Genomic DNA, 26,474 nt, shown 5'->3' on the forward strand with positions numbered 1-26,474 from the left:
CTTTTTATCTTTTAGACCGTAAACAATTAGAACGGGAGCATTTTTAGAAATAAACGTTAACGTTCTTTTTTTTTGTATGAACTGAGATCATTCTTCGGACGTATTTATTCCTCAAATTAATCACACTATGTTCGGTTGTAGAAAAGGGTAAATTGAATACGAAATACTTTTTAATTTGATTAGTTTGTAAAGTAAATCGGTAAATTTTCTTTCGAAAATGTGCGAAGAAAGAATAAAGTGCTTCTTCGACCTGATGATCGATCAGAATCTCTGAAAACTGCGAATAATTAAGGAAAGTTCACTGGTTAACGTTATAGGCTTTAAATTAATAATATTCAACAACTTATATGTTAAGTCTATAAATTCTGCTTCAGATGTCACGGTGATTTTTAAAGAATAATATTTTTGTACGTGTTAAAGTTTTTCAATCGAGTTTTTTAAAACGTGAAAACAATGACCAGTATTGGTCAAGGTTATCCAAAATCGTTTTACCAATTAGTAAAATATTTTTGGGTTGAAGAATCAACTTCGTATATCAACGTTGAAAACAACCTATAAATTGTAAAAAAATAATTTGTTTCAAATACTTTTAATAGTAGTTGTATATACAGTACTTGTAAATTCAAGAAATACATATACTCACAAATAAGACGTTATTTAAATAAAAGAATTTTTACCTTTCATTGAAGTATTATGCTAGAGTCACGGAAAAATATTAAATTATCAAGCTCGTGTTCAGTTTTATTATTGTCGCGAATTAAATTTGTCACTTTCCTCGATATTCTTGTTAAACTTTTATTTCACTTTACACTCGAATACTTAAGAACATTATATTTAGTACATGATTATGCAGATGAATCTGCACGTGTATGATAATCGGTTTCAACTTTTTACCTAAGAAATGATGTCATATAATAACTAGTTACTATCTCATCAGACATCTGCCGATATAATAAATCGATAACGTATCCATCCACACCTTAAGTTTTTCATTTTGACGTATTTCAATCGACACTTTAATTTTTGTAATTTCTTCTTCTTAGAAGATACCCCAGTTGAATTATAAACAACGTTTTGTAATCGACCCTTTCCATTTGCTTTACCAAACGATTTCAATTAATTTTCAAGTAATTTGATTACGTTTTTCAATTTTCTCATATATTTAAAAAAATACGTATATTACCCGTTTCTGACTATCGGTTACATCGAGCTGAAATTGATAAGAGTGACGCATTTCGCGCAAAAAATTAGTGAAATTATAGACGTTGCAGATCATCGATTGTATCTAATTGACTACTTTGATAAAAAATAGATTTAAACGCTGAAATTTCAATGTCACCGGATGGAATTGGATTCTTTGTTTTCGAATAAAAGTCTTCGATAAAGCCAACAAATAATTCTAATGTTGGCAACATTTATCGTTCGGTTCGAATCCTCGCGTCCATGGATCTCTATCTAACGATCGCGATAACGTGAGTACCAGCGCGTCAATATCGTATGCATGTGTATCGTCAATCTCTTGCTAGGTAAAGCAGCTAGGCTAAGTGCGTTCTGGTTGCGTAATCGACGTTTGCGAAGCGAAGCCCGCGACGATATATCTTCGGTCGCATACAACATTCATTAACGTCAGTATACTTCTACGTACTTAAAGCAGTAAATTCGCCATTGCAAGTACGCGATTTACATGCAATCGAATTTCACGTTCGGATCAGATCACCATCCGACGACTCGCCTGGATCTCCTCGGTATCAAGTCGGTTATATGTACGTAAGAATACGTTTATCCCAGACATTCGTTGTTCAATTTATAATTGGCGTCTGCACCGAGACAAATCTTTACGAACGTGTCGTTACATAATTTATGGAAATTTATAGAAAGACATTGCGTGCGTTACCCTGCTATTACGATATAAAATTGAGGTAGGTTGTAAAGCAGTCGTATAGGCTGAATCGCACCCTTTCACCTTGTTTTCTCAGAACGAAATGTTCTTGCAAGTACTTCATTCTGTTTCCTTCTTTTCTGTCGATTCAGCGGATAATGTTGTTAGATAAATAAACGATAAAAAATATAATTTTAATCATTTTGCACCGATAGAATTCGTATTGCTTCGTAAACTTCCAGCTTGGTTCTCTTCAACGTGCATATTGTATTCGTAAACACATTTGTGTTGAATCATTTGCAGATGACGAATACAGGTTAAATCTTAAAAAACAGGACTCCAACATATTACTGTTATTTATCGATGTATCAATGAATTGTTCAGTGGAAAGTTTCAATATTTGAAAAAGATATCAAGGTCATTGGTATTTTATTTTTATATGGAGCATAAATATCAATGTCTTTGTATGGAATTTTATTATAGTATGTTGTAGCACTGACTTAGAATTCTATGGCCTTGAAGTAACGTTGAAGTGAGAGATTTAGATGTGATTAATGGAAGTACGACAAATAAATTTTTAAAGATTAAATATCCAAGTCATTAAATTGGACGTAACAGATCAATCTAATGACAGCACGTTCACCCGATCTTACTCCACTCGGTTTCTTCTTGTGAGGAAAATTGAAAGGCGATGTCTATCACGAAGAACCGATCACCTCAGAGGACATGAAAGAATGAATAATTTTATTACATTTCGTGCAAATGTTTCACCAGAAATGATCAATAAAACCGTTTGAAGCCTACAGAACGATTACACGCATGTATTAATGCAGAAGGTCACAATTTGAACATTTAATTTGATTTAAATAACGTAATTTCACACATTGACTCTTCCGTACGGACAAGTTTCCTTTAGAATTGGATAATAGCAAAAAAATTTGTATTCCACAATGTTTTAGCTAGTGGTGGCGATGCACGCTTCGTTTACGTTTGCGTAATTCAGCATAATGTTAAATCAATGTTATCTACGATTAAAACAGAAGTAACTGAACATCGCACTAACTCAAATAATATTTGAATTATAAAGACAACTGAAAGTCGATTGTGTGCAAAACAGTGAATATTTGTCATTGGACATCACGTAGCTCGTTATAAAATGCTCACTTTAGAAATTACTTATTTTGCGAAAGAAGTTTCAAAAAATTGAGGATACTATATTCGGGATTTTTAACAATTTACAAAATAAAAATTTGTTCATGATTTTTACGTTCGAAAAACAATTGTTCGATCTAAAAGAACATTTATTTGGTCAAGCCGATCTTCATCGAAGAAACGAAAAAAAAAAACAATTAACGGAATACAGTTGATTCCTCGAAGATAAAAATTCATTTAAGAAACTTGGTTTCGCCAAAATCACAAACTTCAACATCTTGTAATTTTTAAACAAATTCAAAACCAATTAAATAGTGACTTAAATTCCTTCTAATTTCACATGGACTGTAACATACATCGATTCTATCAAAATCCTTGTTCTCGATTATAAAAAGTGTTCTGTTTAGGGTGGAATAACCTAGAAGTCAAAACTTAAATAGTTATTCAACTATCAATGGCAATCAAATTTTTGTATTTAGCGAACGTGAACCAAAAGCAATTCCAAGGTGAAAAGTTAATAATAAATATATTCCAGAGTCAACCTGTATCTTCACTCCTATAAATAAGACTTCCGTCTTTTTAAAACGTGCTACTAAAAAAATTATCGTTTTCGCTTCACCAGCTGATGCATTTGTTTTTATTATTTGAAATAAATCAAGGTGCTTGAAAACAGTTTACACATGTATAAAGCTTGGTAGTTTTATCAAAGTAAAAATTTATGTAGACAGTATTATAAAGAATTGTTCAAAAAATAGATAATTCCTTCTTATTTACTAGAAATGCTAACTTAAAAAAATTATTTACTCGAAGTGCTAACTTCTTTCCAGAGTCCTTGAGATTTCTCAAGCTTTGAAAATTTAAAATACAGTTGATCCATCGCCAGTGAGAATATTTCCCGATTAAACGACATCCTTGTTACATAAACGCAATAAATATTTGATCTAGGTGACGTAATCAAAGGCGACTTCTTCTGTTTCAGGCTGCGGAGGGTTTTGTCTTCGTGGTAGGCTGTGATCGTGGAAGAATTCTCTACGTATCTGAGTCTGTTTTGCAGACACTCAATTATTCTCAGGTAAGTACCCTCCGTTTCCTACTATTTGCTGATATTACGAAATAAGTAATAAAATGAATACCAATAGGCGTTAACTTTAAGGTAGAAGTACCATAGAAGCGAATTAGATCTATAATTTATTTTCAGATGTATAACTTTGAGAAAACGATTCGTTGCGGAACTAATTGAACACAATTGCAACGAAAGCTTAGATACATACAAACAAACTTTACTTTTGTGCAGGGTGACCTGTTGGGTCAAAGCTGGTTCGATATCCTGCATCCGAAAGATGTTGCCAAGGTGAAGGAACAGTTATCTTCTTCGGATCTCAGTCCACGTGAACGGTTAATAGACGCCAAAAGTATGTACTAATATCTCATTGAATTCAATTCTTAACAATGCCTTGTACATTATTCGAAACGGTCATTTACGTATGTCACTGAACCTGATTCTATTCGAAACACTTACCAGAAAAATGTGATTAATTTGTCTCTGTTCATTCTTATTTAATTTTTTAACTTTCATTCAAGTTCTCTTCCAATTGTTTATAGAACGGACAAAGAAAATAAAATTTGTAAAGATCGTAGACTAAACAGAATCAGTGTATTGATCGACTAATGATCGTATAATAATTTGCATTGTATTTTTATAACCGAATATAACCGAAACGAAAATGTCTCCTCGTCTAAAAGTATGTCGAAAATGTGGAATAAAATATTTATGTACGGGGCTTCGTTTTCGAAAGATTGTAGACACGTGTATCTGAGTTGAGTTTCATCTAAACAAATGTGCAGCAACTATCGATTCAAAAATCGTCCACCATTCTCGTCTGTTTATTTTTGTTCATAAAATATAATACGTAAACACTTTTGTAATCAATGTAAGAATGTTTCTGTACTGTTGCTTGTTCGAGTATAAATAACAGACTGAAGTTTAATAAGATGTCGATGAAATCATTCATAATACAGTAATTGAAAATTACAATTAAAAATAGAATTTATTTATAGAGTGAGCATAAGTATAAAATAATAAAAAATATTCTATAAAATATTAAAATTATAATTTTGTATAATTAGCTTATAAATATTTTAGATAAACACAGATAGGAATTTCTTACTGTCAAATTACATTTATAAACGTACATTTATAAATATATATTTACAAACGTTGTTTTAATAGTATTTAATAATGAAGATGAAAAGCGAAGGTAGTGGATGATTTTCAGCCTTAACGAATCTCTCTCTGTTCATGCTTGCATTTCTCAGCATTGAAAAAGTCATAACTTGTTTTTCCTATCATACTTACTATATTATTATCGGAATGATAGAGAACATTTTCTGCAGTTAAAAGAAAATTATCACACAGGCCTTTGAAAACAACTGAAGAGTCGGAATACGATGGTGTCTGTTCGAGCGTCTCTGATCTACTGTATATTTATATGTTGCAACGAGGACATTTTCAATAGTTCTTGAGTTAACGCATGTACATGTAAAATATTGTAAATAAATGTATTATAAGAACTTGTGTTTTATATCGTTACTTTTGTTCACGAAAACAAAATGAATGAAAACGGTGGCCCATACTGATTACGTTTTATCAAAATTTAGATACACACGTACCCGACGAATCTGTAAAATTAACTTTTAAAATGTTACCTCGCATAGAACATCTTATTCTACACTTTCGACCTATTTTTAGATAATTATCCTTTTACGGTTATATCACGAATTATGGAACACCCCTAAAATTTAAGGTTTAAAGTCTAAAGTCTAAAGTCTAAAGTCTAAAGTTTAGAGTCTAGAGTCTAAAGTCTAAAGTCTAGAGTCTAGAGTCTAGAGTCTAGAGTTTAAAGTCTAAAGTCTAAAGTCTAAAGTCTAAAGTCTAAAGTCTAAAGTCTAGAGTCTAAAGTCCAGAATCTAAAGTCCAAAGTCTAAAGTCCAAAGTCTAAAGTCCAAAGTCTAAAGTCCAAAGTCCAAAGTCTAAAGTCCAAAGTCTAAAGTCCAAAGTCTAAAGTTTAAAGTCTAAAGTCCAAAGTCTAAAGTCCAGAATCTAAAGTCCAGAGTCTAAAGTCCAGAGTCTAATGTCCAGAATCTAAAGTCCAGCTTACAATTACAAGAGTCTAAAGTCCAGAATCTAATGTCCAGAATCTAAAGCCCAGAGTCTAAGGTCAGAGTCTAAGGCCCATAGTCTAAAGTTCAATGTCTAAAACCAAAAATCTGAAACCTGAAACCTATAATTTAAAATCTGATATCCTTGGTCTGAAATCTTAAATTTAAAATTTTTGATCATAAATCCAATATCTAAAGTCTAAAATATTATGTTTCAAACATGCACGTTACTCAACAGATCGAATATAACATAATCAGATATCTTAAACACATTCCCAGAATGTAACACTAAATTTATAATCTTCTACTATTAATTATCATCGATTATTCATTCGCGATATAGTCTTTAATTCCAACAATGTTAATTGCACATTCTTTTCGTTGCTATGTAATTCATACGAACAGAGGGCCACGTAATAGTAGTACCGTATTACAGTCACCATAACTCGGGTCTTATGGAGACTCCTTTTTGTCGGTTAGCTTCGTCGACTTTCTACATACGGATCCATTAATTATGACACCTTTCGACATTCTCCTGACCGGTTCTCTGCCGTTGGCCATTTAGATGCACATTATTCGTCGATGCAGTTTATGCCTGATAAATGTCAGTCGTTCGGCAGCATCTGCCTGTCGATAAACATCTTCGAATTAGCGCCGCGAGATAAGAGTATTACGAAAGACTTGTCTGGTGAAGGAAAGAAGTCAATGTGACTGGTACGAATGCCAGGATTCCCAGGATAGTTACATCGCGGTACCTTTTACGCTCGATGAACCTTCATAGAGATCGAGAGGTCCTCGATGTCCAGCAATTGCTAATCATCCGATACTTGTTGCTATAAAATTAATGAGCATCGATGTTGACTTTCAAAATCTTGAGAATCGTACATTCACCGATAGTTTTGATAGCCAATTGATTACGCGTCAGGACGTTATTATAACATTAACAATGACAAGAATGTCGATAATTGCCATGTTCTAAGTACACAAGACGCAACTGGACACCTATCTCCTTCTATTGAAAACAACTTGAAGTAGAATAATTAGTCTGACCGCATGTCCCTAGTTTGAAGTAATCCTATCTTCCTGTTTCTTTATTACGTAATAATATATTCAACGTTGCTTCGGGTAACAAGGCTCCAAAAACAGTAATCGTTATAACCGTTTCTCAACACTTCAGTTCTAGTAAAAGTTGTTCCATTTACTTAAGTAAAAAGAAACGTTTGGACGTTAATTAGAAAGGTCCAGATTAGGAACGAAGCGAAATCCGTAATCATTGTTACGTGTTACGATTAGAAGGAAATTCTTGGAATAGAGGGAACTGGTTGCTTCGTCACATGTTACAATGTTACATGTTAAATGCATGCTCGTTGAACATTATAGAAAGCGATGAATACAACTCGACTGTACAAGAGATTACATATGCCATCACGCCCACAGTTACTGATAACGTCGCGTCAGCACTCTAAGATGCGATTATTTTCTTTTTGCCAATGCAGCAAGAATTATATTACAGTGTACGACGTAACGATATAGACATTCAAGCGGTTACCAAGCTTTCACGACTGCGAATGTAACATAGCGTAACACGTTGTCTTAGAAACTATACAATTGAAACACAAACTAAAATGATTGTGATACAATCTGAGAGAGATTGATTGCATATCAAAATAAGTATGCAATGTTGAATATATTGATTTTGTGCAAAATTTGTTAGTTTTCGAGAAGATTGCTTTCGAGGATACATCAAATACCAGCCTAGTTACCTGTATAACTGTCAACGTGATGCAACAACTATCACTTCAAACTGCTAATACTTTTCCATTGGATGTTTGAAGAGATCCGTGAATTGGATCGACAATGATTCATTTGTATGTGGTTCTGACAAATGACCAAAACCCACGAAGTATCCGACAATGAGTCCCAGGTGTAAATTGATGGTACATAGCTCGTACAAAGATTTCTCTAGGACTGATGAGAAACTATCTGACGTGGAAATATTGACTTCGAGTCACTTATACACATGGAACGTTTTAATGTCTTATCCAAGAGTGAATGGGATTAAGGGCTAAGAGAAGTATCAGTGTGACCACTGTCTTGATGACCATAGTTAAGCTCTACAGAGGCATATTATCTTGCTCGAAATAAACAAAACTTCAAACGACCATGACGTCCATCGATGTTCTATGTTGTTGTGTTATATTACCGAAGAATTTAATTATGAATGCTTCTTCATAGTTATAATATTTACTTCCATGTTGCAACAATTAAAATAAGTTAAAAACTAAACGCACACGTATGTGCCAGAATTCTTGAAAACGTAAAAGAGAAAATAATAAATTAGATAGAATTACAGAAAAATTAAATACCTAGAGACCAGATTTCAATAAAACATTTCTAAAGTTGCAATAAATTTCAAGCCATCTTAATTCCTTTCATTGAGAAGCTATAAATTTGATTATACTACGCGAACATGACTTTTAAAAGAAATTTAACATATGATGCGATAATGTTCAAAATCATGCAAAATCAAAAATTAGAGATATACATATATGGAGAATGTGAAACGTATTGAAAATGAAGTAAATCGACGAAGCTCTGAGATCTTAATTAATGCTCAACCCTATCTCTAATACGCATAAGATCCTCATTAATGCTTTTTATTTGTTACCAAGTGTGACCTTGAACATTATTAAATCGATAGGTTCCTCTTAATAACCGTTTACACATTATAACTGTCATCTTCATAATCTAAGATTTATTTAAACCATCATATTCCTTATAACGAATAGAGACACTTATCCTTAGTCTTTTCCTATGTCATTTATATGCAAGAAAAGTATTATGCATTCATAACACAAATACCCTGTACATATATTCGACTTGATCTATTTTTCAAATTTTAGTAGAAAGAAAGGACAATTTTATACCCAAAAAATAAACTTATAGTGTCTACCCTAAAAAAAGATAGAAACTAAACCACTGTCACGTAAACTGTTCAAAATCGCACCTACGTGACTTACTTAAAACCTAATGTTTTTCAATTAACGCATTAAGAAACTATTGAAATATTCTAATCCAACAGTTTGACAAAATGTGTTTTTTTCATTTGCTTAGAACTCTTAAAAATTTGCTTCTAAAAGATTTGATTACATTTCGTAAAAATAACAGAGCTTTGTACGTAACCGTATGTTTATACGTATAAACATTTTGCTGCGCAAGTGACAAGTATACTATAAACGTGTTATACATTGAAAGTGGAAAAATAAGACTTTGTAAGCCTCGATAAAAGTAAAACCATATGGTAAAGTTGTCGATATTTCAAAAACGCAATATGATACTAAAACTTTAAACACGTTATTTTCAAAACCATGTTCTTTGAAACGGTCGATATGATTTTGCAAAAACTAATGAACGGATCGACTTGAACTTTTCTGCATACATAAAATATATGTCTCTTTTTTACCAGTACTACACAAATTGCATCTTTAAATTAAGCAATATGTTTTAGCTATTAAATTGTGAAATTTTTTATGAAAACATTGATACATTAACTTTAAAATCCTGGTACTTTGGTCATTTTTGATACTTTTCATATTTCTGCTAGTTTAATTATTTGTTCAATATTTTTAGTTTAATCACTAAGAGTGTCGAAATCATATCAATCGTGAAGGTACCTTTTTCTTAGAATAGTCATACGAACAACTTATATGATTGAAGCAATTGTGTATTTTCGTATAAAAAAAAGTATGCAACTCAGTAAAATATATATAATTATGCGGTACAATGTTTCGAACTGGTTTCTTAAACAGTTTTCCTTTTATAAAATTCGAAAAATGCCCTACTTGTTTTATGTCCAATTTAAAATACCCCTTGAGTGGGACACACTAACGAGCCAAAGTTTCGTATCGGATGAAAAGGAACGTATTAATTTTTGTTTTATATTTCTACAGCAATGTTACCAGTAAAGACGGACGTGCCCCAGGGTGTATCAAGACTCTGCCCAGGTGTACGGAGGTCTTTTTTCTGCAGAATGAAACGAAAAGTGGAGAGCGTTCGTTGCGGTAAATTGCAAGTGAAAGAGGAAGCTGACACGACCAGCGGCTGTCATCGAAGAAAAAAGCAGCAAAACGTTGGTAAGTAATTTTGCGTTAAATTGATACTCGAAACAACGATTAAGCGTTTTCGTGTGATATAACGAAACGTATTCGAAAAATAATGTTCATTTCATTGGTGGAAATTCATAAAAATTCAACAGAATTTTCAATTCGTGTAAATTCACGATTCTAAAATGGGAAATTCTAATATAATAATGTATGGGAGAAATGAAAAGCTTAAGTATTCTAGCGATGATATCACAATTTTAGAAAATGTTGAATTTAAAAATTTCGAATTAACGAGCAACTTAAATGTATTTACAGTGTTTCTCCCTTATAAGGAACAAGTTTACCCCAATAGATGAAACAGAGTTATCCGCGGTCCCTGTTTTCGTAACGTTCATTCACTAATGCTCTCGTACTTTAAATTCTGTGTAGTAAATAATTTAAGTAAAATATAATACTTACACTGTTTGTAACACAAGGAAGAGGATATTTTTACGTAACTGAAACAAATTAACGAAAGACAATTAAATACTCAAAAATTTTCAAATTATAATTAATTTTTCTTTTTGTTGCGTTTTTCCCGAAATTCATTCAACATTTATGTTGAAACTAATAACAATCACTGAAGATAAATGTGTTTGTCCGTCTGGTGATAAATGTTATACCGTTACGACGAAACAGGATGAAATAACTTCTAAGAAGGAATATCCGTGAAAGGAAAATGAAGTTGATGGGAATAAATAATCGTATAACAATACTCGAGATTTAGTTGTCAACGATTACAGAAATTTTATACATGTAAAATGTATAAATTGAAATGTCCCAATGCAAATATCATTGTAAATTAATCATAAAATTTTAATTAATTTTAATTCAGACTTAGGATTAATAATAGAATTGGAATTAATGTTGTATTTGATACTGTATCGAATCTGCTTAGTCGTTTCAATACAATTTTCAATAATTGTAATAATATAGTATCCTTTTGTGAAACATTTATGATAATATTGCAAATATGCAACGCTACGAGGGGATATTAAACATGCATCATCAAAGGTTATATAGTTTTGTAGACTCCTTTTTGTCATTCCTGAGATATTTCGATACGAATATTTGCCGCGTGACTCGTCAAAGGTGAAACGTGGACACCATTTCAATGACCGGTGAAAGGATCACCTTACATATCTTCTCTTTTACAATTTTTCCTCCGCATTTTTGTACCTAATCCGTGTACTTCTCTCCTTCTCTCTAAATTGCAATAATAATTTGTGAAAATTAAATAAATATTTATCACACTCTAATAAAACAATTAGAATATTTTTATTCGCGCGCTAATTTTATCCTATTGACTGCAAAGCGATATACAGAGTGAGGTACTTAAAAGTATACACAAATGTTACACACAAATATTCTTAAATAAACCGAAAGTAATTATCGTTGAATGTTCACGCGAAGAGATCGGCTTAAATCGACAGTAAGTTTAAATTGCAATAATCGATTTACGCACAATAAATAAGAGAACTGATCTTAAAATAATTAAGTAGTTGTTATTCCTATCATTTTTCATAATTTGAACAATAAGGATAAAACAAAACTGGTATACAAACAATTCTTATTTCTGTATTTTGTTTCTTAGGTACGTGAGGTACCATAAACTAATTATTTTACATAGATTTGTATAGTAATTATTTTGTCGAATTCATTTTAGTCACAAATCAAGTTTCATTATTATACGTTGTATCGATAATAAAGCTTCGTTCAAGATTGAAATGAATTCGAAACTTTATTTACAAAGAAGCAAACATTCGAACTTTTAAACGATAATTATTTCTAAACGAATTCTAAAATATAATTCAATATTGTCGAGATTTTAAAATTGAAACTATTTGGTGAAGGAAGAAAAAAATTACTAGTGATGTAAAGAAAAGGAATTCAAAGCTATAACGTTGTAATACATAAGCGTCAGTTAACAAACAACAGTATGTATCTTCGTACTCCTTCTAGTCATCGTTTTAGGATTCCAGAGAAGAGAAAAACTCTGTGAATAAACATGGGACTGGCGCAAGAAAGTACCATCATCCGGACAACTTCTGAACGGTATCATCGCTCGTAATAATTCAGCGAAACTTATTGCGTAATCCCTATTCACGCTTAGCGATTTCCATTCACAGTATTTATATAGCTCATCTTATACTTTTCACGAGAATAGCGCGCAACACGGAGAAATCTTATGAGCAGGTTTCCACAAAAAAAGAACCATTAACTTTTCACTAGCTAATGACCGTTTTCTACCGCTGATTCCAGCAGCGCTGGTAATTTTCAGACAAGTGTGTAACAATAATAAAACGAAACGATTCTTTGTAAATTAAACTTTAATTATAAATTTTAGAATTAAACAATTGCTATTTTTAAGCAGGTCGAATCGTACACGGTGGATCATGTGTATTACAAGCTGTTTCTCCGAAAATTCTTATTTTTTATATTTCAGAACTCTCTGGAATGTTTTATGAAAAATCCATTGAATGTGTCTGGTAAACAACAGTTGCATTACTTTCTTTCTTTTAAATAAAATGACATATAAATCTCCACACTTTTGGAAAATAAATTAATCATATCAATGCGTAATCGTATAAATATATTTTGAGCTAGAAATCTATCGAAAAAATAAACAAATTATATAGTGATCATTTGTTTAATGTATCTAAAAGGAAATTGAATACTTAGTAAATACTTAGTAACTACACGAACCATGAAAAAGTATTCCATATATACTTGCCTTCAGAAACGATATTCGTTAAGGGAAAATATTTACATACGATTCTTCCTTGAAAAAAAAATTGGATAAAATGATCTGAATATATTACATAAAGGGTTTCAGTGATTCGTAAAATATAAAAAAAAGAATCTTCTTGTCAACCTAAACGTATCACGATAAAACAGCTCGTAAAGTTACAAATTTCGCATGGCCCTCCCTGTATATTGACTTTGTGTTTCGTCTGTAAAGTTTAAGAAAAGCGAGTTGAAAGTAAAGTCTGGCTGATAAAAGAAAAGATTTTACAACCTATGCACTGGTTCCCTCCATTCGTAAAAATTTCACCAAATAGAACATTTCTTTATGTTACTGTATAATGATCGATCAATCTCAACGCGTATTTTTGCAGATTGGAAATACTGTGTAATTCAGTGCACCGGTTACTTGAAATCTTGGGCACCAGCGAAAATCGACCTCGAGGAACAAGAAGGTGACGGAGATGGGGATGCTTGCAATTTATCTTGTTTGGTAGCAGTCGGTCGGTTGCAGTCCACGATACCTACATCCTTGCCTAAGAAGCCACGACTGAGGCCTATAAAATTTGTTTCGCGACATGCGATGGATGGGAAATTCCTTTTCGTCGACCAAAGGTTAATCTCGTGACACTTACTTCTACATGATTCCAAATAACACAATGTTACGAATCACAACTTCTTTTCTGCTTTGAAACATTCATTGGGACGATTCTTATACCATTTATGATCCTAAACACGAATCCGAAGTGGAATTGCTCTATTGCCCTCGGTTTTCGAAAGACACATATTTTTGTATAAACGCAGGATTTTCGAAAAAAAGAATGAGACGTTACGTGAAAATGAAAAACGATAGGAACTTTAGTTTTGTCTTGAATAATAGAGGAGAGTTTTCTCTTGATTCGTGTTCAGGACTATAAATAGTATAAGAATCACCCAATGGATGTTACAAATCAAAATTCGTTTTGCACTGTGTAATTGAAAGATCTGGTCATCGATCACTGAACTATATCGTTCGAGACTTTTAATACTTCACAAGCCAAAATTGTATAAATTAAACAATCAATAATCCTATAATATAATACTTTCTTCACACCTCGCGATAGTTTCATTCTCCTAAGTTTAATAATACTATATCCTAATTATTTTGAACGATGTATTTGTGTTGTAACAAATGTAGAATTTAACCTTTAATAAGGTGTATCGTATAAAATCTGATCACCATATGATTAGTCTGACTACACATTGTAGATATTTTAAATTAATATCCTTTAGTCGATTTTGTCTCTGTTCGATCATTAACAATTATAATACTTTCGAAACATTAAGTAGTAAAAACTTTCTCACGAATATGTTATCACTGTTAGTGATTAGTAGATAATAATAGCATTGAAGCTAAGAAATACTTTCAGGGCTACCTTAGTGTTGGGTTTTCTACCACAAGAGCTGCTTGGCACGAGTATGTACGAGTATTATCATCACGAGGATATTCCTCATCTCGCGGAATCTCACAAAGCTGCTCTTCAGGCCTCCGAGTGTGTCACCACGCAGGTAACTCACAATGGAACTGCATCTTTTGTATCGAAGCTTTTGTAACTATGGTCGCTGTTTAAAATTGTTTATTTCCATCAAAGTGCAGGTACAATCGACGCAGCTCTTTGATCAATTTTAATTTACCGGTGCTGGATACTCTTGTATCTCTGACAAAAATCTCAAATCTATTAATCTCTGTGTATAGGTCTAAGATTTATAATCTGAGATTATCTCTGATAATATACGTTCGAACGTGTACGTTAAAAAGATCAAACCTCGTAATATTTTCAATTTTCACCAAACGATCCATATTCGAAGCAACGTTCTATAAAATAAAAATAATTATCGTACAATTGCTTGTAACGTGGTCGATGAATTTCTTTAGATATACAGGTTTAGAACCAAGGGTGCGAGCTTCGTGAACCTTCAATCCGAATGGAAATCTTTCAGAAATCCATGGACCAAAGATATCGAGTACCTAATAGCTAAGAATTCTGTTACTTCGTAAGTATGAGCAATATTTTACAAAACGATGCATTGTAGTATCGACATGAAATCTAGTCGAAACACTTTCACGGATAAAATTGATTGTGTGCAGCTGCGACTCCCGATCGACCACGAACAGCGGAAATAGATCCGAAGATTCCAGTGTTCAGGGCAACTACGATTATTTCACACAAAGTAAGAGTAATATGTACAATATGTTTATACATATGTGTTCAACATGAACGACAGTGTTGAATCGTATAAGGCATTTTGGACATCTGAACGGGTGAAAACGATTTCTGTACGTATATGAAACCAGACAACCAGATGGAAAGATCTCTAAAAATGGACTCACATAATTGTAGACAAACGGATAGTCAAAAACTTCTATAAGAAATATCGCGAGATACTTAAAATGAGGTCTTGCAATCTAGAACATTAAAAATACAGCGTACGTTCAAAATTCCCTACAATAATCAACACGGTCTTTTGACAAAATACAATTCCAATGTAGAAAATTCGTACGTATTTTAAGTATTTAGAATACGGATGCAATTTTTTATATTCTTATAGGAACACTATCTTTGTTAAGAAATAATTATCTCATAATTGTTTATAATTTTGTCCGTAGGTAATGGCGGATTAGAAAGATTGATCTCAAGCCACGTAGAGGTAAGTAAAATCGGACGACAAATAGCGGAAGAGGTTCTGGACCTTCAAAGACGCGGTGAGGATTCTTCTTCCGGTAGCAGTCCCGGCCCAGGACCGGAACCTTTATTAAACACCGAGGTAGATACCATACGAACGAGTTCCAATTCATTTGCGTTCAATTAAATTTGTACCCTCGGCATGTTTCCTGTAGAGACATTCAAATTAAAAGAAAATAAAAATTACTGTTTCGTTTTCGTTAATGTCTCTTGATTCAAGAAAACTGTACAACTTTGTTTGTGTTAACCCTTTGCGGTCAACAACGACACGTGTAACGTGACATCGTTATCCAGTCATCAACGTTTTAAGCCACGTAAACAGCAAAAGTTTTGTTCAGTTTTTTCGGAGAAGCGATTTATTTCTTTTGTTGTCGAGGTTGCTTATACACTTGAATTAATTTATATCGTATATCAATGACTGACACAAGTCGTTAACAATGAACCTCCAGTCAACCTCTGTCAATATCTAAACCAACGTTCTTCGCAAATTGACGTCTCTCGGACGAATTTTACAAATTTGGCGTCTGCAGATTTCTGTGAATTATAATGGTAAAAGAAACTTACAACATACGTTTCTATTCCATTCTAATGCTGTTCATCGTCATTAATTTGTGAACGAAAGTTACGAGTTAGGTGTCTTCTTTTCTAGGACAATCCAGACTCAAACAAAAGTGGATGGAGTTAGAAATGTAAACTATAACACTGTTATAGGACTGTTGTGCGAAGGAAGTTTGTTTATAACGGAAGACCGACAAAATTCGCTCTTTGCACACAATTTGGTGCATTAACTGAACAACCGACATACAACAATTATTGCAATTTGAATGTCCTGTTAGAGTGAACCAGAAATGCTACTAACTACATAAAAAGTAATCAGTTATCATTTAATATACATATACAACATCCGACATGAAATATGTACAAAATATACCGATACCAAAGATACCACCAAAACTAATTGTTATTGCGATACTTGCCTCAAAAATGCACGTTAGAAACTGCTTTAAACAATAACACACCACAAAGAACTATAAAACGTAAGATTTAAATATTAGGTATTGTTAAAAGTCTACAAAAACGAAGAAATACGATAAAACAATTATTGCATAATATTCTAGGATTTGTCAAGCGAAAACTTTACAAAAGATGAATATGTACATTGATATAGCGATAGGAACAATTTTTGTATACTTTACTAGATCTGTGACATTTTATAAACAATTTGCTATTTTATTCTTATTAATATTTTCTTATAAACAAATTTGATAAATATTACAATTTCTTCAAAATTGTTGTAGCTTTAACTGGCAATGTATTTAATATCTTTAGAATTATCAAAACTCTCGTATATTGTTGCAGTTTTTAGATTGTGTGCGCATACACATAAGCGACTAACTATAATAAATTGTTCGATAAGTTTTATCGAACGACAAAACTTATCGAACAACCCAGTACATCGCTAAAATTTAGAACACCGTTATAGTTGAAAAATCCAGGTTCCGAAAACCTCAATGATATGGATCCGAAATAACTCGGACTAACTTCGTGATTCATTGAGTGAAGCACACGGACCGCAGAGGGTTAAATTATAAAAAAAAAACATTAGAAACACAATGATATGATGACATTTACCTATAATATCGTTTGTGTCGCAAAGTTTTGCAAAAAACTTTGTTTTTGTAAGTCACAGATTACTACGACCGCGTCGCCCGAAAGAGTGCAGGACGTGTCGCAACCAACGAGAGGCAGCAGCAACAGTAGCAGTAATCCCGCGCCAACGTACAACCACATTACAAACAACTTGCAGCTGAACAGCATCGCGAACGACCAAGGTCATAGCTATTACTGTCTCTAAGGAGTCGTTTTCTTGGTGTGTAGTGTGATTGCCGGATTTACCAAAAAAAAAAAAAAGAAAAGAAAAAGGGAATAGGTCGCTCAGAGAAAACAAGTCCAAGGAGAGCTTGGTCGTCTCCTCGAATGCGAATTGCTGTTTTTCTCTGAGCGAAATAGGGGCGAAGGAAGTTTGTTTCAAATACCAAAGAAGCAAAAAAAAAAAAAGAAAAAAAAATTGTCCCCCGAGCACAAAATTTTTCATTGACGTTTCATTGAACATCGAAGAATAGAAATGCTTGAATTGCGTTTAACGGTATATTTTGTTCCTCCGCATTTTGCAATTTTGTTCCTGAATTTGAACCTCCTCGCAGAAGCAACAAACTGCGACAAGATATTTCCAAAGATGAACCTCAGTAGCTTGAACAATCTTTCGATGGTTCGAACATCCAGCAATCAAGCCCGCAATACGATTTTCATTTTGTAGAACACTATCGTTTAAAATAGCGTTGATAACCGTACCACGCAAAGACATTGATGACTGTTGCCCATAACGTAACAATCCCCCTCCTTGTAGGAACGTCACCAGATGAAGACATGATGGATATGATCGGTGGTACGACGATAAACGAATCACCAAACCCGGTGCCATCGGATGGCAACGACGAGGCAGCGATGGCCGTGATAATGAGCCTTCTAGAGGCCGACGCAGGCTTAGGTGGCCCTGTGGACTTTTCCGGTTTGCCCTGGCCGCTTCCATAGTACATTTTAATCTTAACGTGAACAGTGAACTTCAGTGCCTGGAGTGTAACTCACGTTGACTGTCCCAGCAGCTAGAACTGCGTACATAGTATCAAGTGAGGACCAAGTTGATATTTTTTCCATTGTGTTTGAGTACTTCATCGATGTCTTATCACAATTTCCATGTTTCCACATTCTGGGGGAACTGGCATCTGAACATTTCAATGTGTTTGTTTTTTTTTTTTTTTTTTGATTTTTGTAAATAATTTAAGAACGTGCTTGGTGCTGAGACGGTGCTGTTTAGAAAATGCGATAATTATCGATCGTTTAATTTTATAGACATATCATTTCTGTGATCAAGAACAGGATATCAAACGTACACGAACAGTTAATCTAATGAATTTAAGTAAACGTTTGTCTTCGTTTCGTATGAGAATGAGACATAGAAGCCGATCCGGAGTTCGTGGCTATAACTTTCAAGCAATCGTCGCGTCGTAAACGTTTCAACGAAGATGATTCGTTTATGAACTTACAATATCCTCCGAAAATCAAACATATTTTTTTAATGTCACGTACAAGATCATTAAAAGGCTTTTTAGCAATCTGTAATTAAAGGTATGCTGTTTTATCTTAATTCTAGTTGACCTTGTTAATGAGAACAATTATTTAGAGGTGTCAATTTAGAATTCTCGCTCAAGACCCTCGCGCGACAACATCGGGTCTTCTACCTCAAGTTTTGCATTTCGTTGTAATCTATCGATCTACTTCCGCCTAGTTTCATCTTCGACTGGAGCAATATGCAGGCTGATCTAAATAGTAACGCGTGTCGCTTAATTATCTTGAAAACCATAAGTATTAAGGAAAAATTGTCGAACGAAAGTTGTACGGTTCGGAAAGTACCACGATAAGTGTAAAATATTTTTGTCGCTCATGGCCATTGAGGAGTAATTCCCACTGGAGTAAATTCTCGTTGTACGATCGCTTGACTTTGTTCGTTCTATGATCACTGCTGTACCCGCCAACTAGAGCAATCCCCATTGAAATCGGTGAAGCGTGAAATATAACGCGAGCTAAGATCTGAAGCCCAGAAATTTAATAAAAAATATGCATTTCGTTCACTCTCGTTTTCTCGAATTCGATCTTCCTTTTTCCTTATTTGTTCCTACCCTTTCTCACACGTTCTCCTTTTCTTCGACCGCCTCCTGCACCGTACACGTTGTAAGGCTCTATCCGGTCCAGAGCGATGATCATACGGCGAGAATTTACCGTATATACTGTCTATAGTTGATCCGTCGCTCCAACTTTCATCTCTTCGCGCAAATCTTTTAAATACAAAGACCCATAGAGATACCATAAGAGAAAAGATAACCTCTAACGTTACCTACGGTCAAGGAGATATTCTTGAGCAATCGAAACATTTGGAGTCAATCTTAGCCTTGATAGTAATGATTTTTTTGTAGATTTAAGAGCTTAAACCGAAATATATATTTATTACAATCTAGCAAATGCAAATAGTAGACAAATGGCAGTGGAATTACTCAAAGATTAAATGTTAGAAATAAATGGGATTGAAAAGACTGCTTTCTTTGTACCTGAAAATTTGACTGACCTAGAATGACAATGGTCATTGAATTCGTTCGTATGTAGCCTACACTTGTGCATATTGAGAACCATGTAGTTACGTTTGAAAAAAATTAATGACCTTGAAATCTTCTTGACACCTGCATATACAAAAGAACAAATTGAGCCAAAAAGCAGACTCCTTGAAACATTTCAACTTTGTTTGATTAAATTTTTTGCATACTGTCAATATTTTTCAAAATTTAATCGCAAAGCTTTAAGCGTGCCACTCTATATAACGTCATTGCGTTACAAAAGAATCGATAAATTAAATCGTACCATTACATAAAAAAAAAAAAAAACAAAAACAAAAACAAGGATGAGCTTCATATTCGAAGAATGCCTAATTTACAAAAATATCATTATCGTCGCAAAGGCAACCTCTTGTGAACTATGCAAGTTTCGTCTAAAAAAATTCGAAACACATTTTCGAAGATATTTAGGTGATTTTAGGATCACCCTGCATATACCCCGAGGGTTATTTAAAAAACTGATTACGTGGATATTTATATGTATATATAATTCATTGCACACTATCCGTTTCGTAAGACGAAGGCCTAAGTTAATACTGTACATATATGTATCTGAACCTTTTACACGGTTATAAGTATAAATGTCTTGTCGTACCACTCAGTACAGTTGAAAGATACAACTTTACCATTATCGGGTGCACCGGCAGAAATGTTAGTTCCGAAAGGTTCAAGCGTGGATAAATGAACCCTACTCGAGCGTCGTAAACGAGTTTCCTGTGTACAGTCTGTGCGCTTCTTAATGACAGATTAAAGTTGCGTGTAAATATGTATTTCATGGAATGCGTGACATGACGCTAAGCGTACCTAATTAAATTGTAAGAATTCATGGTAAGACGTTTCGGTTACCGTAAAAAAGCTCTCGTTATGACGCGAATAGTACTCGACGTTTCGCAACATGCCATACGTTGTTTTAAGAACTTAAGGCGATGTCGAGAATCGGATGACACGATCATAGAATCGAGTGTAGCGTTTAGAACACGATCGATGCCATCAGCGTATGCTGTGATGAGTTGTTAGGTTACAGTGCTATAAGATTACAAGATGCTAGTACATACACTAAGTAGGGTATCTTGTGATAACACGAACGAAACATTCGCGCCTTTTCGTTTTCAAATGGTGTAAGATCGAGGCAAAATTGACTATTCAATTGGGCATTCGTTCTGATGGTCGAAATTTTTACTGTTAAACACAGTTATTTTTCACCGTCGTATGTACATTCTTGGCATATTTATGAATTCTTAGAGAACCTCGAAATACACTTAAGGAACATATACACATCGATACAGAGTTTTGTATTCCTAAATGTATTTCGAATATTTATTCCTTTCGTTTTTGTTTCACATCTTCCATCATGAAAAATAGACTTCTATTCGAGTTATTTATTCATATAAATCTCGGTTTTGCGTAACCTTTGCTTTCTATAATCTTCTTGTCTCAGGTAAATCTTGCCTCGGATTTGTACTTTTATAAACCCTTTTAACGCAATTTTTTCAGACAACGATACGTCTTATTGTTTTCTACATATCGATTTGTAAAGGAATATTTATCTGCTGAAAAAAAAAAACGATAAAATCACTCCATTATGCAACTAAGTGAATCGATTTAAATAAAAAATAATGTACGTATGTTACATAAAAATAATGTACATAAAACGTGTATCTGTAAATAAATATATATTACCACACAATATAACGTAAATGGTACTTTTAAAATAAATGTTACTGCGTAAGGAGAAAATTATACTATTAAATGTAGCAAAAATTCTTGATAGATGCAATTATTTTTATATCAAAGTTTTTATTGCAAATTATTCGAAATAAGGAAACGATTGCTTTTACATCTCGGTATAAATGAACAACTTGTAGGTGTTGAATTTCACTGTTTGTTTCATTTAAAAAAATAATCATAAAAAATTATTTGTAAAAATATTTTCATTGTTGCCACTTCAATTTTTTACTAAAAATATTCCACTTAAACCAAAATTGTAATAATATTAATAAGTATTAGTTATTTGTTTTCTCAAAACGTTTCAGTTTAATTATGTATTTTTATTGAAATATTTTAAAAAATCAAGTAGCTAGTTTATATGATTGTTTTCCTAATCGGACGTATTTGTTCAAAAAACATTATGAATATTGGAAAACAAAACATTTTTCTCAGTATTAATTTTATTTGCATTAAACCTTAATTATCGCATTCTTTAATTACTGTGCTAATTATTTTAATATGTTATCAATTTTATTTCTTAAGACATTATTACAAAATTGGAAAACTGTATTAGGTATCGTTAAATTAAAGAACTACTATATCTACTTTACAGTACGATATACTGAATATACTAATCTCTAATATACTTTGCGAAATAAAATGGGTACGTCGTGTAATTTTTTTGTATGTACATAAATAAAAATGATAGTAACTTAATTTTTCGAATATAAAATCACAATTAAGTGTTTTGGAAGCTAGTTTGTATTTGAAAATTTTTAATTAAACCTATCTATATGCTTTATCAAATTTTAATATCTCCAGCAATTTTCTGTGCAATAAAATTCTATAAAAATTTAAGCTTACAGGATATGCAATAATTGTGATGTAAAATAGTAAATTTGTATGTACCAATAAATATGTTTTTATATTTCTTAACATTTACCATTACTGATCCCATACATGTTTTAAAATCCTAATATACATTAACTACAGGATGCATTTTCATATATTTTTAGGCTTATATAAAATATACGTATTTACAGAAAGTAAGTACTTTTTAAGTTTACGTTATGATACATTACAGTAGGAGAAATTATGTAGGTATAATATTACAAAAGCCAGAATATCTTGTAAAAGTTTTTATTATGTTGGTTTTTAAAGTCGCATTTGTACTTTGATTTGTCAAGTATACATTATGTTCTGAAAAAATGATGTATTTCTTTAATAGTACTATTTTATTGCAACATAATATATTATGTACAAGTAAACTCACTTCTATACAACAAATATAAAAATAGTGATATATAGCATCAATTATAATATACAAAAGAAATAAACAATCCTATTAGTTATAAAATTTCATTGATACTTTATACATAGTATGTACAAAGTCAATGTTAACATAATAAAATACATTTTCATATTGATACAAATATATGGTACTTATGCGTGTATATGCTCATATATATTTATACATATGTATATGTACCACGTGTCGCGAAGAGTTTTTTTTTTTTTTTTTTCTAAAAAAGTTCATTCAGTACGGTTCATGTTATTATAAAATACAACATTAAATACTTTACGTATCCTAGCTATCAGAAGTTTCTTCAATTTTAATTTCATCAAAGTCAGATTCTAATTCGGAATTTATAGACTTGTTTAATCGTTTATTTAGTGATTTTCTTCTATGCTTCTTTTTTATTTCCTTGTCTGACTCATTTATGTGGATCTTATCTTCGTCCAATGTAACATTCATTATAAACTTCTTTTTTGCTTTTGCACTATAACTTTCTATTTCATTGTCAATTGCTTTTGTCTTTTTTGAGTGTTTAACCATATACTTGGAATCTATTTCATCATTACTGATATCAACTAAATCAAAATTATGCTGCTTTTTAGATAAATCTCTTTTTGAAGTGTCTTCTGCATCTTTTGGAGCGCAATCTTTTCCACGAATATTTGCAGTTACGTTATCATTATCACAACCATCAGATACTTCTTTTAGTACATTATCATCAAATTCAGGTTCTATTTTAATTTCATTTGTGTCTATAAGATTCTTCTTTGAATGTTTTTTTCGTTTGCTTTTAACTGTATTATCGTTACCATCTTCCTCTATATCATAATTAGAAATATATGATGCATTTAAATCAGGATTTTTCTTCGATACTTTATTCGTTTTCTCGTAAACCTCATTTTCGGAACTGCTAGTCACCTTTTCTTCTTTAATCTCTATATTCTGCGCAAATTCAGAATTCGACATACTCAATGTCTTTGAACGTCTTTTTACTGTAGGCTTTTCAGTATTACTGTCTATACTGCTTTCCAAAATTGCTAATTTCATAGAATGATTACGTTTCTTACATTGCTTCTGGTTTATAAACTCTTCTATTTCATCTTCTATTTTATCATTTTCTTCATATAATTGTTCTATTTTAATATTACTAAGTGCTTCCATGTTATCTATATCTGCCATTTTGATCTTTGAATGTTTTCTACTTGAACTTTTGATATGTTTATCTGAATCGAAATCATATGCAGAATTGTCAGTTTCATCTAAGTGCTTCCTTTTTGTGGAATTTTTTTTCAATTTCACTTTGTTTTCAGATACATGTTCTATAATTTGTTCTGAACTATCACTTCCTGTATATTGTTCCAATTTAATATTGGTAAGCTTTTTCTTTGGAGACTTTCTAGACTTTTCTGAACCACTACTTTCTGTATATTGTTCCAATTTAATATTGGTAAGCTTTTTCTTTGGAGACTTTCTAGACTTTTCTGAACCACTACTTTCTGTATATTGTTCTAATTTAATATTACTAAGCTTTTTCTTTGAAGACTTTCCAAACTCATCTGAACTACTACTTTCTGTATATTGTTCCAATTTAATATTACTAAGCTTTTTCTTTGAAGACTTTCCAAACTCATCTGAACTACTACTTTCTGTATATTGTTCCAATTTAATATTGCTAAGCTTTTTCTTTGGAGACTTTTCAAGCATTTCTGAACCACAACTTTCTGTATATTGTTCCAATTTAATATTGCTAAGCTTTTTCTTTGGAGACTTTCTAGACTTTTCTGAACCACTACTTTCTGTATATTGTTCCAATTTAATATTGTTAAGCTTTTTCTTTGGAGTCTTTCCAGACTTCTCATTATTCTGTTCATCTCCACTACTTTGGGAATTATGATCTCTGGACTTTTTTCTTGCATGTTTTTTCACAGTAGTAAATTCTGCTATCTCCATCAAATTAGGCTTACATTCTTTAACTCCTTTAGACTTTTTAACACGATTTTTATCTTCTTTCTTTATGTTGTTGTGCTCATTCAGTTCCTCCATTACAAATGTCTCACTCAGCTTTCTTTTCCGAGAAATTTCTTTCTTTATTTGTAATGCACCTTCATCAGAACTATTTTCAGAATCAGTAACAAAAGATATATGTTGTTTAGCATTCTTAGTATTAGTTTCTAATACTTTAGTATCTTCACTTTCATAATTCTCTTGATTGTTGTTATCAGTAGATTTCCTTCTGTTACGTGTCTTTTCTATTAATCTACAACCTTGTAAATAATCACTGAAACAATAAGGAAATAGTAAAAAATAATAAACTTGATTAAAAACTATGACAATAAGTATCAAAATATTACTTACTCTGGATTTAAAATACCACGAATAAATGGTAATTTACTACTACAATCAAAATGAGTTACTTTAAATCGTACTTCTTCGCCTATTTCAAGATTATTACCTAGCCAATTTTCTTCATCATCCTGTTTTGGAATTGATACATTAAATGCTTTATGTACAAGAACTCCAATGTGATCTAATCCTTTCTTATTGATGATTCCTATATATTATTATTATAAATAATAAATTAAAAGTTTCAGAGCTATTTAACAATAAAACATTTTACCTTTTAATGAACATCCTACTTCAGGTCTAAATATATAAAAATCTGCTTCAATATCAATATGAATAAAACAGGTATCATATATTATTTCACCTAACGGACTTAATAATTTAGGATTCTTGTAAGCTAACAGAAATCCTTTCAACCTACAATAAATATAATTCTTAAATATGACGAAGAATATTATTATTTTTCTTATTGGTTATCATCTGAAGAATCAGAACAATGTAAATATAACCATAAAAATGTCTCTTTTTTTTATTATTTTATGTGAAAAAGTTAACAAAAAGGAAATTATTAATTTAAAATAATTTATTGGAATTAAAATAAATTAAATACGTACTCAGCATCGTAAAAATTTAAATTTGAACTTAAAATTTCATTTAACGCAGCATTTAAATCCGTTAAATGAAATGGATGCAAACCATAATGCTTTGTGAGTCTCTCGAAATAAACGTGAGAGTCATCATCCTCGAGCAAACCTGTAAGCTCTAACATGGACCAAGTAATTCCTGTATACGTTTTAAATTTCATTTTAGTCAACTGATTAACAACACAATATAAACCAACTATTGTCGCACAACAATCACATATACTGTGGTTAAAAAAACATACAGAAGTTAAATGCCTGTTTTGCCGGCACAACAGACAATCAAGAATAGTCACTATGACAGACGTTATTTGAGAATACTAAATGCAAAAATAAATTTAACCATTATATTCGTTGTAAAAAATAATGCAATTTTTATTTCTACTTGTTTTTACTGTTTTATAAATACATAAAATATTTTGAGCAATAATACCTTAAACAATTTATATACTTAAAAGGTAAC

The 26,474-nt window shown here is 32.1% G+C and overlaps 2 protein-coding genes across 12 annotated transcripts in view; one reads left to right on the forward strand and one right to left on the reverse strand.

Moving 5' to 3' along the window:
* The window catches only part of Cyc (basic helix-loop-helix ARNT-like protein cyc), an 81,134-nt gene extending 59,434 nt beyond the window's left edge, over window positions 1–21,700 (forward strand). For 5 of the 11 annotated variants that reach the window (XM_076315333.1, XM_076315330.1, XM_076315334.1 and 2 more), the window contains 10 exons: window positions 4,011–4,103; window positions 4,326–4,443; window positions 10,141–10,323; window positions 13,452–13,692; window positions 14,487–14,625; window positions 14,993–15,111; window positions 15,206–15,288; window positions 15,725–15,882; window positions 17,458–17,632; window positions 18,208–21,698. In XM_076315333.1, coding sequence (XP_076171448.1) covers window positions 4,011–4,103; window positions 4,326–4,443; window positions 10,141–10,323; window positions 13,452–13,692; window positions 14,487–14,625; window positions 14,993–15,111; window positions 15,206–15,288; window positions 15,725–15,882; window positions 17,458–17,632; window positions 18,208–18,392 — 1,494 coding nt within the window. In that variant the 3' untranslated portion in view covers window positions 18,393–21,698. Of the gene's footprint in view, window positions 1–4,010; window positions 4,104–4,325; window positions 4,444–10,140; window positions 10,324–13,451; window positions 13,693–14,486; window positions 14,626–14,992; window positions 15,112–15,205; window positions 15,289–15,724; window positions 15,883–16,449; window positions 16,670–17,457; window positions 17,671–18,207 lie in introns of those variants that run through there. The other 6 variants (XR_012992575.1, XR_012992576.1, XM_076315329.1 and 3 more) reach the window with 6 other exon arrangements.
* A 1,447-nt stretch (window positions 21,701–23,147) lies between these two features.
* On the reverse strand, window positions 23,148–26,225 carry Polr1f (RNA polymerase I subunit F). The gene is made up of 4 exons (XM_076313916.1): window positions 25,985–26,225; window positions 25,645–25,787; window positions 25,383–25,578; window positions 23,148–25,305 (listed from the first exon to the last, which is right to left on the reverse strand). The coding sequence occupies exons 1-4, from the start codon at window positions 26,173–26,175 to the stop codon at window positions 23,319–23,321; spliced, it is 2,517 nt and encodes an 838-aa protein (XP_076170031.1). The 5' UTR covers window positions 26,176–26,225; the 3' UTR covers window positions 23,148–23,318.
* Window positions 26,226–26,474: the final 249 nt, after the last annotated feature.

Source organism: Ptiloglossa arizonensis, chromosome 6 (assembly GCF_051014685.1).
Source record: "Ptiloglossa arizonensis isolate GNS036 chromosome 6, iyPtiAriz1_principal, whole genome shotgun sequence".
Classification (NCBI taxonomy): domain Eukaryota; kingdom Metazoa; phylum Arthropoda; class Insecta; order Hymenoptera; family Colletidae; genus Ptiloglossa; species Ptiloglossa arizonensis.